Raw genomic sequence first — 16828 nt, 5'->3', positions numbered from 1 at the left:
GGGTGGGGGACAAAGACACACACACAAAATACATAACACTACGTTGCTGTAATTTATGGTACAATATATTCTTTTAAATTTCGCCTCCTTTTAAAGTTTTGAATGGATAGGTACAGTGTTGAAGTGAGTAATAGTAGTGGACATTGTATTTGAGGGATGTGAACCATTTCACCAGACTAATGGTATTAAAAAAATACTCCTACAATACTTGACTAAATTTACGACACTCATTCCGAATTTCTCTCTTTTTCTCCCTCCTCCTACTCTGCTTCATCATCACCCTCTCATCGTCATCTTCATTCTCTACTTTCCCCTCTCTTTCTTTGTTATTTATTTCCTGAACCTACATGTTTTTTTTTTTTTTTTTTTGATTTTTTGCTCTATCTTGGAAAGGTTACAGAGAGACAGCCTTCGCCCATGCAATTAGTGCTGCCGGTGTAACACATCAAGTCTCCACAGCCTGCAGCCTGGGCAAGCTTCGGTCATGCGGTTGTGACATGACGTCACACGGTCCAGCTATCAGCTGGGAATGGGGTGGATGTAGTCACAACATCGAATTTGGTGACCACTTCGCCCGGAAGTTCCTCGATGCTAAAGACACAGCGAAAGATATCCAAGCACAGATCAACCTCCACAACCACAGAGCTGGACGACTGGTTTGTTATCAACATTTTGTCTCTCCTCAACACCTCCCCTCTACTATTCTCTCTCTCTCTCTCTCTCTCCCTCTTTTATTATTTTTGTTCGTTCCCTCTCTAGATACATGTGTGCGTAACTATGTGTGTGTGTGTGTGTGTGTGTGTTGTCCTCCGCCATCGCTTGTCAATCGATGTTGGTATGTTTACGTCCCTGTAACCTAGCGGTTCGGCAAAATAGACCGTATGTCTATTTGTTGGCTTCACTACAAACTTGATCTTCCCGCGAATTAAACATGGTGGGCTGCAATAGAGTCTATACAAGCTTAAACAGCGGACTCAAAACGGCCGCCTCGATAAAAAAAATACCCACCTCGTCTCCCCTATCTATGATAATACCCCTCTCAGTCCCCAGCAGCCCTTAAAGCACCTCGTCTAGAATTTCTTTTTTTTGTTTTCTTGTGAATTCAAAATATCCATACGAGGCGTGTGGGTGTAATACTACAGCCCAGACCAAAAGCCATATTCGGCAGAAGATTGGAACCATTCCGCAAGCTATACACTGAAAGAATAAAGAAATATACCTTCTGTTTCATGTGCCACTTGTAATAAAAATCCTGGAAATCGATATTGAGGTTTATTTATTTATTCAAATTCATTTCGTTTTCAGGCTGTAATCAACAACGTTGGAAGAACGTGTAAATGTCATGGAATGTCTGGAAGTTGTGAAATGAAGACATGCTGGAAATCGACAGCTGACTTTCGCGAAGTCGGAACAGTTCTAAAGGAGAAATTCAAAGCAGCGAGAAAGGTGAGGAAATTTCGAAACTGATTTCGTAAGACGCACAAGTCTTGAGCGCGCGCGTGTGTGTGTGTGTACAATCAAACATTGGTACAAAGTGAAAGAAGGTAATACGGGAGGCTTTTGCTTCTGTGAAAACAGCGATTGGTAAATGGTTTATTATTCAATTTCTTAAATTACGTTTTTATGTTATTTAAGATATTCGAAGACGTGGATGGACAACGGTCGGTTCGGCTTAGTAGATTCGCTGAGGTCCATTATGAAAAGACAACACCCACCACTTGAATTTAGCGTCAGATTGCCAAAATGGCGGACAAAATACCGCTCTGTAAGTTGTTTGAAACAACATTAAACATCATTACAGATAATCCATCATTCCTTTGAGAGTCAATTAAAAAAAGTAACACTAGGGTAGTAGGGAATATAAGGGGCTAAAATTGTGTGAGTTGTTGTTGTTGTTGATAATGATGACGATGATGATGATGTTTCGTAACAATGACCTTATTTTCTCTTACAGGTCATCCTTCACAACACAGTCGCGAATTCGCTAGTAACACGTGACCGCCACCGACGACGACGACGACGACGTCCGAAGAAACCCGTTTCCACGACTACAGCCATGTTGCAAAAACACAGCCGAATGGAAACGTTGAAAATAGATCTTAAGACGAAACACAACAGACAAGCCCAAAAGGGCAGAAAGAAAAGAAAGAGGAAGCGCCTTCGGGGCCGATATCCACGCAAAACTGATCTGGTTTACTATGAAAAGTCCCCTAGTTTTTGTGACCCAGATCCTGAAATCGATTCACTTGGTACCACAGGCCGTTTTTGTAATCGAACTGGTTCCGATGTGGACAACTGTGATACTTTGTGTTGCGGTCGTGGATACAATACTCTCAGGGTTCGACGCACCGAAAGATGCAACTGTAAATTCTATTGGTGCTGTTATGTCTTATGTGACGAGTGTGTTTTCGATGAATGGGTGACTGTCTGTAAATGATCGCCGCCTTAAAACAAGAGTCAGCGAAACATTAATACGACTAGAGTTGAAGTATCTTGCTCAGGGACACAACTGCATGATATCACAAGCAGCAAGAACAGCCACAGGAGCAACAGCAACTACAACGACAACAACGACGACGATGACGACAGCAACAGCAACATCAGACATACGAAACTGCCACCCAGCGGTCATAAATCGAAATTTTCATTGGACCATTGCATCTTTCACTCCCTGTAAATACAATAACATTGACAAGAAGCTAAAACTGCACTAGCTACAACGGTAGATTATGATGATAATAATAATAATAATAATAATAATAATAATAATAATAATAATAATAATAATAATAATAATAATAATCCTTTTATAAGGCCTGAAATTTGACGGGAGGGGACTAATCGATCACATCGACCCCAATGTTTCACTGGTACTTAATGTATCGACCCCGCAAGGATGAAAAGCAAAGTCGATCCCGGCAGAATTTGAACACAGAACGTAGCGACGGGCAAAATACTGCTAAACATTTTGTCCCGTGTCCTCACGATTCTGCCAGCTCGCTGCCTTCATCATCATCATCATCATCATCATCATCATCATCATCATAATAATAATAATAATAATAATAATAATAATAATAATAATAATAATAATAATAATGGTTTCAAATTTGGCCACAAGGGCAGCAATTTGGTGGTGGGGGGAGAGAAGAGTCGATTACATCGACCCCGGAACTCAACTGGTACTTATATCGACTGCGAAATGATGAAAGGCAAAGTCGACCTCAGCGGAATTTGAACTCAGAACATAAAGACAGACGAAATGCTGCTAAGCATCTTGCCCGGCGTGCTAACCATTCTGCCAGCTCGTCGTCGCCATACTACTACTACTACTACTACTACTACTACTACTACTAATAATAATAATAATAATAATGGTTTCAAATTTTGCTACAAGGGTAGCAATTTTGCAGGAGGGGATACATCGATTACATCGACCCCAGTGCGTAACTGGTACTTATTTTATCGGCCCCGAGAGGATGAAAGACAAAGACGACCTCGGCAAAATTTGAACTCAGAACGTAAGTTACGGACGAAATGCCTCTAACCATTCTGCCAGCTCACCGCCTTTCCACCAAGAAGTAATAATTTTACGATTTGCTTCAACATTATATTTCAAAGAAAATGCATTGAGTTGATGCTCAATCTTGCTACCATTTAAGTACCTGATTCTCTCCCGAACCCTTAGTATTATTATTATTTTTTTTAACTATAACTACATGTAAATCGTTGGCGATTTTTTTCCCCTCCATTTTCCTTTCTATTGGACTTTCCTCTGTTTCTGAAGAAGAGCGTCTGCTCGAAACGTTAAACCACCTTTCTTTCCTTCTCTGAGCGTCTGCTAATACCTTACATGTACCACGTCCTCGCGTTGTTGTTGTTTTTTTGTGTTTGTTCTTAATGTGTGAGTGTGTGCGCGTGCGTATGTGTACGTAGGGGCATGTGTGTGTGTATACTTATATACATACATTTTTTATCTTTTACTTGTTTCAGTCATTAGACTGCGGCCATGCTGAATCATCACCTTGTGTTTGCGTTTGTCCCCTACCGCCGCTCGATAACCGTCATATATATGTGTGTGTGTGTGTGTGTGTGTGTGTGTGTGTGTGAAGAAAATACACAACTGTGTAGAACAATCCAGGGAGAAAAGTAATACAACCAAGTGGAGCAATATAAAAAAAAATGATTTCAAACTCAAACTTTAAACATTGTGATTCTAATTTTCACGTCTCGACGAAATTCTTGCAGCAAAAGAAATGAATCAAGTGATTTTATACGTCTGTTTGAAATAGAAGCTTTGAATAACTTTCATAAAAGAAATCCTTTTGATTTGGTTGGAGGCTATTTATATAAGTCAATCTAGCTCTCAGATGCTGGACACTTTGAATTTCGATTTTGAGCAACGAAAGCATCGGAAGCGAGATGGACATAAATAAAATATAACTTTTGGTTCTTTTGGACCATATATTAGTATAGCACAATTTGTACGGTACGAGGTTGTTTGACGTTCAACCAATATGCATTCTACAATATTTCAACATTTGCTTTGATTTCTGGCAACAAAATGAGATTAACTGTGAACGGATGTTTTAGATAGAATTCTTGTTAAACAAATTATTCATCTTCTCTGAGCTGTGATCTCTCACAGCGATCTTTACACTTTATTGTTATAAGGTTTGGCATCTAATAATTTGATAATTTCTGGTATTGCTAGTTCTTCAAGCTCAGATGTTCAAAGATTTTTCAATATTAACAATGGATGAAAGTAAGAGAAACACTATAATAGCATTAGAAATACTTATAAAAGTAATTAATGGTATTACAGTCAATTGTATGGATTTATATGCTGAGGAAAAAGCTACCCAGTTAGAAATCGATAACTGGTTTGAATGTCCAACTTTACCAAGATCTTATATTACATTTGAGGACCACTATTATTATAAATGATCAATCTTGCAGATAAATAAATCCTATCGAAAGTAAGTTAGTTTCTATTATTCTTAGAATTACTGAACAACCTATTTATTTAGCATTTTATCAAATAAGTTTGCTTTCCGTTATCGTTTATATTAAGAAAATAGACTGAGTGTTACATAGAACACAAATTATCAAGAGTCGGAGAGATTCAGAAAATGTCTGAATTATTCAAAGACATACACCAAATAATTACTGCTCTATACTTAAATATAGCTGCTTTTCTTAAATTATGTTACATTTATAAAGAAAGAAATAATCACCATTTAGGAAACTGAATGGAAACCTACAGTGTTAAATATCGCTTTAGGCCACTCATCTATTGTTATAAGTATTAAAACTACCCCTCATATCCGTATAAATCCATCTACTTATGAGAATGCAGATCAAATGGAGGCCAAAGGGAGAAAAGCAGACCTCTTCAGAAAAAGCCCCTGCGTAAAAAAAAAAACAAAGTAATAATAAACAAACATGAAATGTGAGGTGACGTACATCTGCAAAGAAGTAGTTGATCTGCTTAGGAAGAATTTCTATGTTATGAAGGAGATTCACTGCGAGTGAAACCAGTCCTTACCCTCAACAAAATGAAATCCACAGCCATTCGCACAAAAAAAAACAAAGTTCTAATCAGGGTTTTATACGATATACTCTCAAAGCACAAACCGAGAAGGAGATGGAATAACATTTCAAACAGTATTAAAAGAGAAAAAGACAGAATAATAATTCAAATATAGATTTTACGAAATGTTGCATTTCAACAACCCAGGAGACCTTGTCCCTTATTTGCTCTTTATAATACAAGATCTTCTCAAGGAAAATTTTACAATCAATAGTTATGAAGTTTAGGATGAAAATTAAACCGGAAGCTAAACCAGGAACCTGGGGCATCCTAATCAACATAAATGGACAGTCTAATTTTTATGTAAATATCTCGTTTTAATTATTGTGCTTTATCATACTATTTTATTTGTTCCCGTGTGGAAATTCGTGTGTTTATCAATTTTGAATTCGTCCCTTTTTATATATTGTCAGCTCAAATCTCCTTCATCTTTCTATCTTCTTTACACATCTTTGTAATCTGTTGTTCAACGTTTCTTTGTATTTTTCTGTATCTCTTTGAGCTCTTCTGGCTAATAAAGAAATTATTATAATTATTATTGTTATTGTTGTTGCTGTTAAGACTGCGATCTGTCAGAATCGTCAGAACGCCCAGCAAAATGCTTAGCGACATTTCATCCATCTGCACGTTCTGAGTTCAAATTCCACCAAGGTCGACTTTGCCTTTAATCCATTCGGGGTCGATAAAACAAGTACCAGTTGGAACACTGGGATCGATGTAATCCACTTGCCCCGTACCTCCACATTGCTAGCCTTGTACCAAAGTTGAAACAGAAAACAATTTTAAATTAAAAGAAATCATCATCATCATCATTATTATTATTATTATTATTATTATTATTATTATTATTATTATTATTATTATTATTATTATTATTATCAGCAGCAGTAGCAGTGGCAAGCTGACAGAATCGTTTCGCGCCTGACAAAACGCTTAGCGGCACTTTCTCCTGCTCTTTTCGTTTTGAGTTCAAACGTTGCCAACGCCAACTTCACTCGAGTACGGGGATTTATTTAACCAAATAACCTTCTCACCAAAGTTCCAAGCTAAACCTTAATCTGTAGAAAAAAGAAAAGAGACAGTTCCCATGAGCCTTTGCTAATCTTGCTAAATTGGTGTGATTGGTCGAATCAGTTGGTGCTCGGCTCGAACTTCTGGAGGTTGATGCCAAACTGTAGAACTTTGAACAGGGAAAGAATTCCTAAGGAACCCAATGTTCCGATGTTGTTATTGTTGTTGTTGTTGTCGGCTGGGGGTTGAGTTTTACTGCTGAGTGATTCGGGTAAGGTGAAAAAAAATATAAGAAGGCTGGGTGGTTGTCAGTCTCAGATTACACTAATTCCATCTGACCAGTATCCGGGGTAATCGGCTGTGACTATCGAATCTTCATTTCAGCATAATCTATCGGGTAGTACATTATTCTAATGTATTCTTCCCTTCATTTATATGGTAGATGTGATTTGAGAAAGATTTGGGCAGCTATTTCTAGCTGACCCAATGACCCACGTAGAGGCTCCTCGGCTGTTCTTCATGCAGAAAGAAGGGAGGAGGAGGCAAAACACGGTTTTCAAGTGAAAACGTTTAGAAATAGCCAAGCAGCTTTGATCAAAGAACACACAGACCAATATTGTCCATCTGAAAGACATTACTGGCTTAATTGGAATCAGTGAGGCTGTAATAAGTCATTTACTGCTCCAGGATTCTGTTACCAAACTGGTAGCAACTTCTTTGAGGCTTCTTTAGTCACTTCTTTTTCAATGTACTTAGCATCTTTTGAAACACCATCACCACAACCACCACCACCACCACCGCCATCATCATCATCATCATCATCATCATCTTCCTTAACAACAACAACAACTACTACACCATCAGCCTTTCCTTTCTCGTCCTCCTCGTCCCCGTCTGCCTCAAATCATCATCATCATCATCACCATCATCATCGTCGGTTTTCGTCAGAACCGCTGCAAGCAACAGCAACATCAGCAGTAAATTGGACGAATCTTTCATTAAACCATTTTGTTGTGTTTCAGTCCTCGCAGACAGGGCTTTTGTGCAGCTGTGAGAGACCACGTGTGAACCCGATATCCTTAACGTCAGCTGAGCTCACAGCAGATGTGTTACTACTACGGTCCTGGAGTAACACGGCGCCCTTAATATGTACCGGGATCGTAACAGCTCAGCTGTAACATTTGCTAAAGTCACAATATGTGTTAAATCTACGGCTATAATATGTATTAGGGGCGCGTAAATATCGCGTTGCAAAAACCCTTTATTTGTGCTTCGAGATCCAGCTCTAGAACGAATTATTTCACGTTCTCTCGAAAGATGATATAATCAGATTGTTACCAAACACTCCATGGTATTCCTTGCGCGAAACTGATTGCTAAGATAAGCCGTGACAGAAATATAATATTGTACATTTCGGATAAGACACCAACCACTCTATTGATAGATATACGGGTGCATCTTTTCCTTCCTGACTTATGGACTCTTAGACGACCCACCTATATATATGTATATATATGTATATATATGTATATATATATATATATATATATATATATATATATATATATATATATATATATATATATATATATATATATATATATATATATATATTACATACATATATGGGTGGGGTATTGAAGGAGAGAGAGGCAGAAGTAAATTATTTACAAATATCTTACCTGCTATACACAGCGAACAAACATCAACGTTGTTGTTCGACGTACAAAAAAATAAGCAGTCAAACGTTTTTATGATTAAAGAAAAACCCTTGCTTTATTGCTAAGGGCGAATTTATAATTTGGCAAAATTTTCAAGCTTCTGATACTGTCGTATACGGCCACAGATGTACGTATAAACTTGTAAACACGGCATGTATAGACTAGTATATACCGTCTGTATAAATTATTAAACACGATGTGTAGATATTAATATACACATAACATTTGGAAGTGTGTAGAATTCAATAAAACACGATATGTTCACTTAATGACTTTTATGCGGAGCTTTATCTTTTTTAAATCAAGGCTTTCTCTTTGTGTTTGGTGGTTGGTCAGTGCTCCAGTATGACCGCAGCCGTATAGCTGAAACGAATAAAAGAAAGCAACACCCGTACTTCTACTTCCGTGAAGATAAACGAAAAAATAAATCAGATAGAAAGATTTGTGGTATAAGGGACATAATCTTAGATACAGAGTTATCGCCCTCTACACCGACACTTGAATTCGTGTTTTTGCTTCCCCCCGCCCCCACAAATCGTACGAAGGTTGAGCAAAATCCTTTCTGCTTTCGTTTCGTTTCCTTACATTCTGAGTTCAAATCCCGCCGGCATCAACTTTGATTATTACTCCTCCGAGCTTAATGAGATAAATGACCATTTGAAGCACTTGAATCGATTTCGTTGATTAAACTCTTTCCTGATCGTCGGTTAAATGCTTAGAGACTTTTCGTCCGTCTTTCCGAAGTCGATTTTGCTTCTCATTTTTTTCAGAGTGGATAAAACAAGGACGAGTTGAACAATGGGGTCGATGAAATTAATTTTCCCTCTCACTACGAAAATGCTGGCCTTGTGCCAAAATTTGAAATCTATATTAGAAGTCAGCCGAAGTTGGGCTGTATGGGAAATTAAATTCAGAGATATTTAAAACTGGCATAATCACTCCAGATAGACAGACAGACAGACAGACAGACAGACAGACAGACAGACAGGTATATATATATATATATATATATATATATATATATAAACAATATATGAGTGTATGCATATATATGTACATGTATGTATATACATTCATCTACATGTACATATAGATACATAACTGGGTACATGACGTGGCAAAAGAACAAGGACAAAATGGTAAACAAGGTGCAACAAACAAGCAGGCCACATACATACATACATACATACATACATACATACATACATACATACATACATACATACATACAATTTCTGATGTACCTAAATTTAAATATTTGTGCCTCTGATATATCTTACATAATATATTCTGAGATATCTAATACTCTCACACTTGTAATACTCACTCTTGCCAATGATACTCCTAGAACTTGCTTGTGACACTCGTACAACTGACACATCATTCTGCTATCGAGATAATTTACGTGTCTTATCTCGATAACCGTACCCAAAAAGAACTTAAAACGAGATATATAAGAATTAGTATCAAAAAGTTAATTTACATGCGGGGACTAGTTTACTCTGATGATTATGCATATTACACTAACCAAATATCTAACATGAATTCAGGACGATGAGCGAGAAACTCCTCTATCGCAAGCGAATTTTTGATCGAGTCAGTATCAATCGCAAGTTTGCTTCCAACCTACGAGCATTATACAGAGAGCTGGGGAAGGAAAGCATTACCATTAAGAAGGATCCTTCCCAAGAAGATCCACAATCATTCTGGTCAAAAATTTGAAACAAAAAGAGGGATTTCAACCTGAATGCATCATGGTTAAATACAATTGAAAGAGAATACTGTACCAACATTGACTGTAAAACATACAAAATTGATGCAGACACCTTCGCTGTAGCCGTAGGCAAACTGCAGAACGGGAAGGCACCTGGAAGGGACCTAATAGTTGGGTATTGATTACATGCTAGGATCTTCAACTGCAAGAAATATCAACGTAACTCATAATTTCTTAGTAGACGATCTCAAGATTTATGCTAGAAGTGTTCTCAACATTTGGGACACTTGATTGGTCTGTAGAGGAAATCCACTCCATAGATATCAAAACCCGCAAAATCCTGACAACTTCTAGGAACTTCCACAAAATCAGTGATGTTGACAGGCTCTACCTAAGAAGAAATGAAGGTGGTAGAGGCTTCTATATCCAGACTATGAATTCATATTCATACCAATAATAATTGGAGCTCTAGGTTTTGTTAGCAAATGTTTAAAGGAGAATCTGGATAAACTAGGATTTCCGAAAGAGAAATCGACCGGCTAATTCGTACATTAAAAATGCATTCTATGAGTGGAACAGTAAAAATATGCAAGACTTTTCTCAAGTTCTAAATGTAAATTTGTCTGTGTTAACTTCATCTCAAAAATGGAGCCTTGTCTCTTTGTTGGAAACCGGTTCTCTCCTCAGTGGAATATTTATAATAATTTTTAAAAAATAGAAAACATACATACATGCATGCATACATATATTTCCAAAAATTTAGCACATAAATACATATGCATGCATCTAGACATAAAAACGCATCCATAAAACAAACATACAAATCTGCGCATACACTAACACCAAATACTGCACACACACACACACACACACACACACATATGCACAAATACCTAGATGATGTTGATAAAAGTTCCAATGAAGGAGCCTTGAATCTATGTTAGAGTCCGGCTCTTTCTCTATGGACAAGAAATACAGAAATGAAACTGATTGATAATATACATACATACATACATAAACAGGCCCAGGGGCGCGCGCATATGTATGTAAGTAAGAGGTGTCAATCGTCACAATTTCTCAGAATATTAAAAAGAAACTGAAAGAAACGCAAACAAAATATGTTAATAAATTACTAACATGGACAGTTGACATAAATTAATATTTTTATCTTTCTAATCTCTCTTTTCAGATTTTGGACTTTGTAATTCGAGTATTATTAGTCACTTTTAGCTGATTATATTTCAGCAGGATGAGCTAACAGCAGAAACTGTCTGTTTCGAAGAAATCCTCGTTATTATATCAACGAATATTTCGTCTCCTTGTTTTTTGGTGAAACTTACCGTTCACTTTTCTTATTCCATTTATATATTCGCTCCATGAAATATACATTTAGTCAGTTCGTTTCCTTCTAATTAGCCGTAGCCTTTCTATTACCGATGGTCCGTTGATCCTTGTTCTCACAAAAAATTGTGGTTTTAAAAATATCTACCAAAAACACTATCAACGGAATTTATAACTAAAGTTGATCAAGATGCGAACATCAAATTTCCTCGCTTTAATTTTACTCGTAAGTATTATTCTATATATATTGTAAATTTCGCTATTCCCTCTCTCTCTCTCTCTCACACACACACAAACACACACATACAGTAGCGTAGCTAGAGTATTTGCCGTCTACTGCCACCCCCGGGCCCTCTAGCCTATACAACAAACCCAAAAGTGTTGCCCCATATGTATGCATGTATGTATGTATGTATGTATTATGTATGCATGTATTATGTATGAATGTATGTATGTATGTAAGCATGTATGTATTTATGTATGTATGTATATATGTATGCATGGGTGGTTATATTTACTAATGTAAGGTATGCGAAGACGTGTGTGTGTGTGTGTGTGTGTGGAGAGAGAGGTGGGGTTAGTGTGAAGGTGTCCTCGTGTATCAACTGGGGAATAGTCAAAATAAGTAATTAGTCAATATTTATAGCTTATTATTCTCTGATTATAATTATTACCCCCTACACACACACACACACACACACACACACACACACACTCGTTCTTCCTCTCTCTCCCTCTCTCTTCGTCTCTCTCTCTCTCTCTCTCTCTCTCTCTCTCTTTCCCAATCTATATAAGGATGTGGTCTGATCCAATATAATCACAGTTGTCAGGGTCTCGTTCATTGAAGTGAAGAGCTGATGGACACAATGGATAGGGGGGGGGGGGTCCGTTTCCTGGTCTTTGGCTCCAAATATCTCCGAATGTTGTTGTTGTCGTTGTTGTGGTTGGTGGTGGTGGTCGTCGTGAATAGGAGGAACAGCAAGGGGGTAGAGGATGAAGATGAAAATGAGAAGAGAAGAGAAAGGAGAGAAGAGAGGAGAGGAGGAGGAGGAGGAGGAGGAGGAGGAGGCGTATATTCATGGTAATAATGATGCTTATGTTGTTTTTGTTTATCCCAAGTCAGCCTTGATTAAATAGACTTATCATCGAAGGCGCTCCAGCGTGACCATCCTGTCGTTATTCCAGACAGACTATCTATAATCTAGGCTGTCTTTCTTTTTTAAGGTGACAGAGGGTGATTTGAAAGCCATTTAACTTCTATATTTGACAGGTCAAGCGGTGAGGGATGATATGTCTCGTTGTTGTTGTTGTTGTTGTTGTCGTTGGTTTTGATGATGACGACGACAACGATGATGGTGATGGTGGTGGTGGTGACGACGATGATGGTGATGGTGATGGCGATGACGGGAAGGAGGGGAAGGATAGTTGTGATATTGTTGATAATGATGGTGACCATAATGTTTGCATTGATTTTATCCTCATTTATCCTTTATCTTTGGACTGCGGTCATGCTGGAGTACCGCCCTGAAGGGTTTTGTCGAACAAATGAACCTCAGCAATCAGTTTCAAACCTTGCGCTTACTCTATCGATCTCTTTTTTGCTGAACCACAAAATTACGGGGGCGTAAACAAACCAATCCCGGTTGTCAAGCAGTGGTGGGTGCAAACATAAAGACAGCACATATAATAACACAAATGGGCTGAGATTCACTACAGCTGTTTCAGGCCTGTTTTTTATTGATGAACAAACCAGTTACATCATAAACAAAAAAACACTCAAAAAGTCTAGAATGCATTGTGACTCTTTCATCACCCTCAATCGGCATCGAGATGAGAGAAACAAAATACATTCTAGACTTCTTGCGTCAAAAATCCTAAATATTAAATTTTGGATTTTAATTCACTTGAAAAAACGGGTCTTTTTTTTTACATGATGTAATCGATTTGTATATCAAGAAAATACACGTCTGAAACAGCTGTAGTGAACTGCAGCCCATTTGCGTTATTATTTATATTACACCACTCTAGGAACCTTCCCATAAGCCTAAAGTGGACCTTGTGCCTAAAGATCTTGAACCTAAAGATCATGAGCCTAAAGTAATTGAGTCTATATGCTCTAGTGAGTACATCAGTCTCCATACAAACTGTTGGTACACGGGTGCCATGCAGTGGGACTGAACCCAGAACCACGGGATTGAGAAGCAAACTTCTTACCCCACAGTCTATATTTATTGTTGATATTTTTACTGTGATTATTAATTGATTTTTTTTTCTTCTAATTTTACGTTTATCTCATTGTATTCAGGTGTATGGAGTATATACAAGCCCATTCCTGAAACAGCTGGTAAGAAGCACCGAAATGAATAATGAACGAAAATCAATAACAACAACGATAACAGCAAGAGAATATCCTGTGGCGATAATAGCTACAGGCACAGCGTTAGGAAGGGCATCAGGAACAACATCAGCATCAATAACAAGAACAGCAACAACAACACCAACAACATCACCAAGAACAATTACAAAAATAGCAACACCAACAACAACACCAACAACAAAAATACCAACAACACCAACAACAAAAATAGCAACAACAACAACAACAAAAATAGCAACACCAACAACAACACCAACAACAAAAATAGCAACACAAACAACAACAAAAACAACAAAAATAGCAACACCAACAACAAAAATACCAACAACACCAACAACAAAAATAGCAACACCACCACCAACAACAACAACAACAACAAAAATAGCAACACCAACAACAACAAAAACAACAAAAATAGCAACACCAACAACAACACCAACAACAAAAATAGCAACACCAACAACAACACCAACAACAAAAATACCAACAACACCAACAACAAAAATAGCAACACCAACAACAACAAAAATAGCAACACCAACAACAACACCAACAACAAAAATACCAACAACACCAACAACAAAAATAGCAACACCAACAACAACAAAAATAGCAACACCAACAACAACACCAACAACAAAAATAGCAACACAAACAACAACAAAAACAACAAAAATAGCAACACCAACAACAAAAATACCAACAACACCAACAACAAAAATAGCAACACCACCACCAACAACAACAACAACAACAAAAATAGCAACACCAACAACAACACCAACAACAAAAATACCAACAACACCAACAACAAAAATACCAACAACACCAACAACAAAAATAGCAACACAAACAACAACAAAAACAACAAAAATAGCAATACCAACAACAAAAATACCAACAACACCAACAACAAAAATAGCAACACCACCACCAACAACAACAACAACAAAAATAGCAACACCAACAACAACAAAAACAACAAAAATAGCAACACCAACAACAACACCAACAACAAAAATAGCAACACCAACAACAACAAAAATAGCAACACCAACAACAACACCAACAACAAAAATACCAACAACACCAACAACAAAAATAGCAACACCAACAACAACAAAAATAGCAACACCAACAACAACACCAACAACAAAAATACCAACAACACCAACAACAAAAATAGCAACACCAACAACAACAACAACAAAAATAGCAACACCAACAACAACACCAACAACAAAAATAGCAACACCAACAACAAAAACAACAAAAATAGCAACACCAACAACAACACCAACAACAAAAATACCAACAACACCAACAACAAAAATAGCAACACCAACAACAACAACAAAAACCTCAAAAATTACAAGTGTATCAACACTAAAAACAACAACAACCACAACAACAACATCAGACATATCAACTGATCAATCTTTCCCGTCAACCTTCGTGACTAACAACAGCACAGTGACGAGTCCTGTGTCCAAACATGACTCAAATAACAAGCATTCAGTGTCTACAGCAGCCATTGTTGTGAGTACCATCTTCAGTCTTGGCGTCGCCATTGGATTCTTTATTGTGGCATATAGAATCATCAAGAAACGTTGGTTCGTTGCCGAAGGCTATAACTTACTGGACTTGGAAGAAGTCACTACTGATCATGCGCCAAAGAAATACTAGCATCTTCAAAGCGACGAACTAAATGTCAAAGAAACGCCTAATAGAACCAATTCGGCCAATGCTATCACCTTTAATTCCGGTCTTGCAGAAATCAACTCTGCCTTTCATCCTTCCCGAATCGATAATAAAAAAATTGTTCCTATCAAGTCCTGGCTATAACCATCTTTCAAATTTTCAGTGTGAAGGCTATAATGGATATGGTTATTAGAAGGGGTAGATAAAAACAGTGGAGGATAAATGCAGCAGGGAGTAGGATTAAACTGTAGTAAGAAGGATTAAACTGGATTAGGGGGAGATTAGCAAGACGTAGGAAAATTAAAAACGTAATGTGTTTCCTTTCTCATGCAGCAAAGATTTTCTTTCCTTCTCTTGGCGTATGTTAATATTTTGCATGTACCACGTCCTCGCGTTGTTGTTTTTTCTTGGGTTTTTTTTTGGTGGGGGGGATTAACTATATATATATATATATATATATATATATATATATATATATATATATATATATATATATATATATATATATATATATATGTATGTATGTATGTATATATAAAGGTAAGATTCAATGATCAAAGAGTAGGAAGTTAGTGAGTTTTAAGTAATCCGTAGAAGATATAAAACCAACTTTCAGGAACAATAATAGTTCCTTAGTGCAGAAGGTTGTGGATTTTTCCCATATCGAAGTACAATAAGCGAAAAAAAAAGTTAATTTTATAGTTCACAGTTAGCAACAGAAGCTGTATAATCGAGTAAACATTCATTGTAAACTTCATACAATCAAGGTATCCTTGGCCTGAAGAGTAGCTTGCGATCTATCCTTCTTTCGAGGTTCCGCCAGCTATGAAATATTTGTAGCCTGAATTTTATCAACTCCATTCCCTAATTTTTTAATATATATATGTGTGTATGTCTGTGTGAATGTATATATATATATATATATATATACTATAGAAAATCTAAATTCAAAATGCTTTTAAATAATTAAAAGAAACATTAAAATTTTATTTAAAAATTGCTTTTGGTTTTGGTATTTCGTTATTTAGTTACATAAAATCGTTTTTGCATCGATATTAACAGTAATCCTTCAGCTTGTTTTTCAGTCATTCACTCACTCCTGGCGATCACGTGGTTTAATCAATCCCAGATAAGCATACATGAAATATATTTTAAAGAATATATTGAATTATGAAGTAGGCTTTCTTCCATTATTTGAAAGAGACTACAACGCATACAGTTATAAATATTAAATCACATGGACATAATTTCTATATTACACCTCTTCACTGCTCTTTCCACTAAAGTTTCTTTGAAATGGTTTCAGTCATAAAAAATTTATTTTAGCACATTTTTTTCTGCCGAACTAATAGATTATTCCGGGCAGTTTT

The 16828-nt window shown here is 36.9% G+C and overlaps 2 protein-coding genes across 3 annotated transcripts in view; both read left to right on the top strand.

The window, feature by feature from the left end:
• The window catches only part of LOC106878304 (protein Wnt-10a), a 69797-nt gene extending 63671 nt beyond the window's left edge, over positions 1 to 6126 (top strand). For both annotated transcript variants that reach the window (XM_052975979.2, XM_014927489.3), the window contains exons 3-5: positions 394 to 656; positions 1306 to 1446; positions 1955 to 6126. In XM_052975979.2, the coding sequence (XP_052831939.1) occupies positions 394 to 656; positions 1306 to 1446; positions 1955 to 2437 (887 nt within the window). In that variant the 3' untranslated portion in view covers positions 2438 to 6126. The remainder of the gene's footprint in view (positions 1 to 393; positions 657 to 1305; positions 1447 to 1954) is intronic.
• On the top strand, positions 2458 to 15589 carry LOC128250602 (uncharacterized). Its single transcript, XM_089340268.1, has 3 exons — positions 2458 to 2722; positions 11229 to 11606; positions 13686 to 15589. Exons 2-3 carry the CDS (start codon positions 11571 to 11573, stop codon positions 15441 to 15443), a joined length of 1794 nt encoding a protein of 597 aa, XP_089196394.1. The 5' UTR covers positions 2458 to 2722; positions 11229 to 11570; the 3' UTR covers positions 15444 to 15589.
• The last annotated feature ends 1239 nt before the right edge of the window (positions 15590 to 16828 follow it).

The sequence above is a fragment of the Octopus bimaculoides genome, chromosome 23 (genome assembly GCF_046866305.1).
Source record: "Octopus bimaculoides isolate indiv1 chromosome 23, ASM4686630v1, whole genome shotgun sequence".
Lineage (NCBI taxonomy): Eukaryota > Metazoa > Mollusca > Cephalopoda > Octopoda > Octopodidae > Octopus > Octopus bimaculoides.
This window is presented reverse-complemented; position numbering and strand designations above follow the sequence as displayed.

What these genes read in the sequence shown, in the direction of transcription:
- LOC128250602 (XM_089340268.1), top strand. Translation starts at nt 11,571, where the DNA reads ATGCGAACATCAAATTTCCTCGCTTTAATTTTACTC. An exon ending in TCCTCGCTTTAATTTTACTC is followed by an intron (nt 11,607 to 13,685) that starts GTAAGTATTATT and finishes CATTGTATTCAG; the next exon opens with GTGTATGGAGTATATACAAG.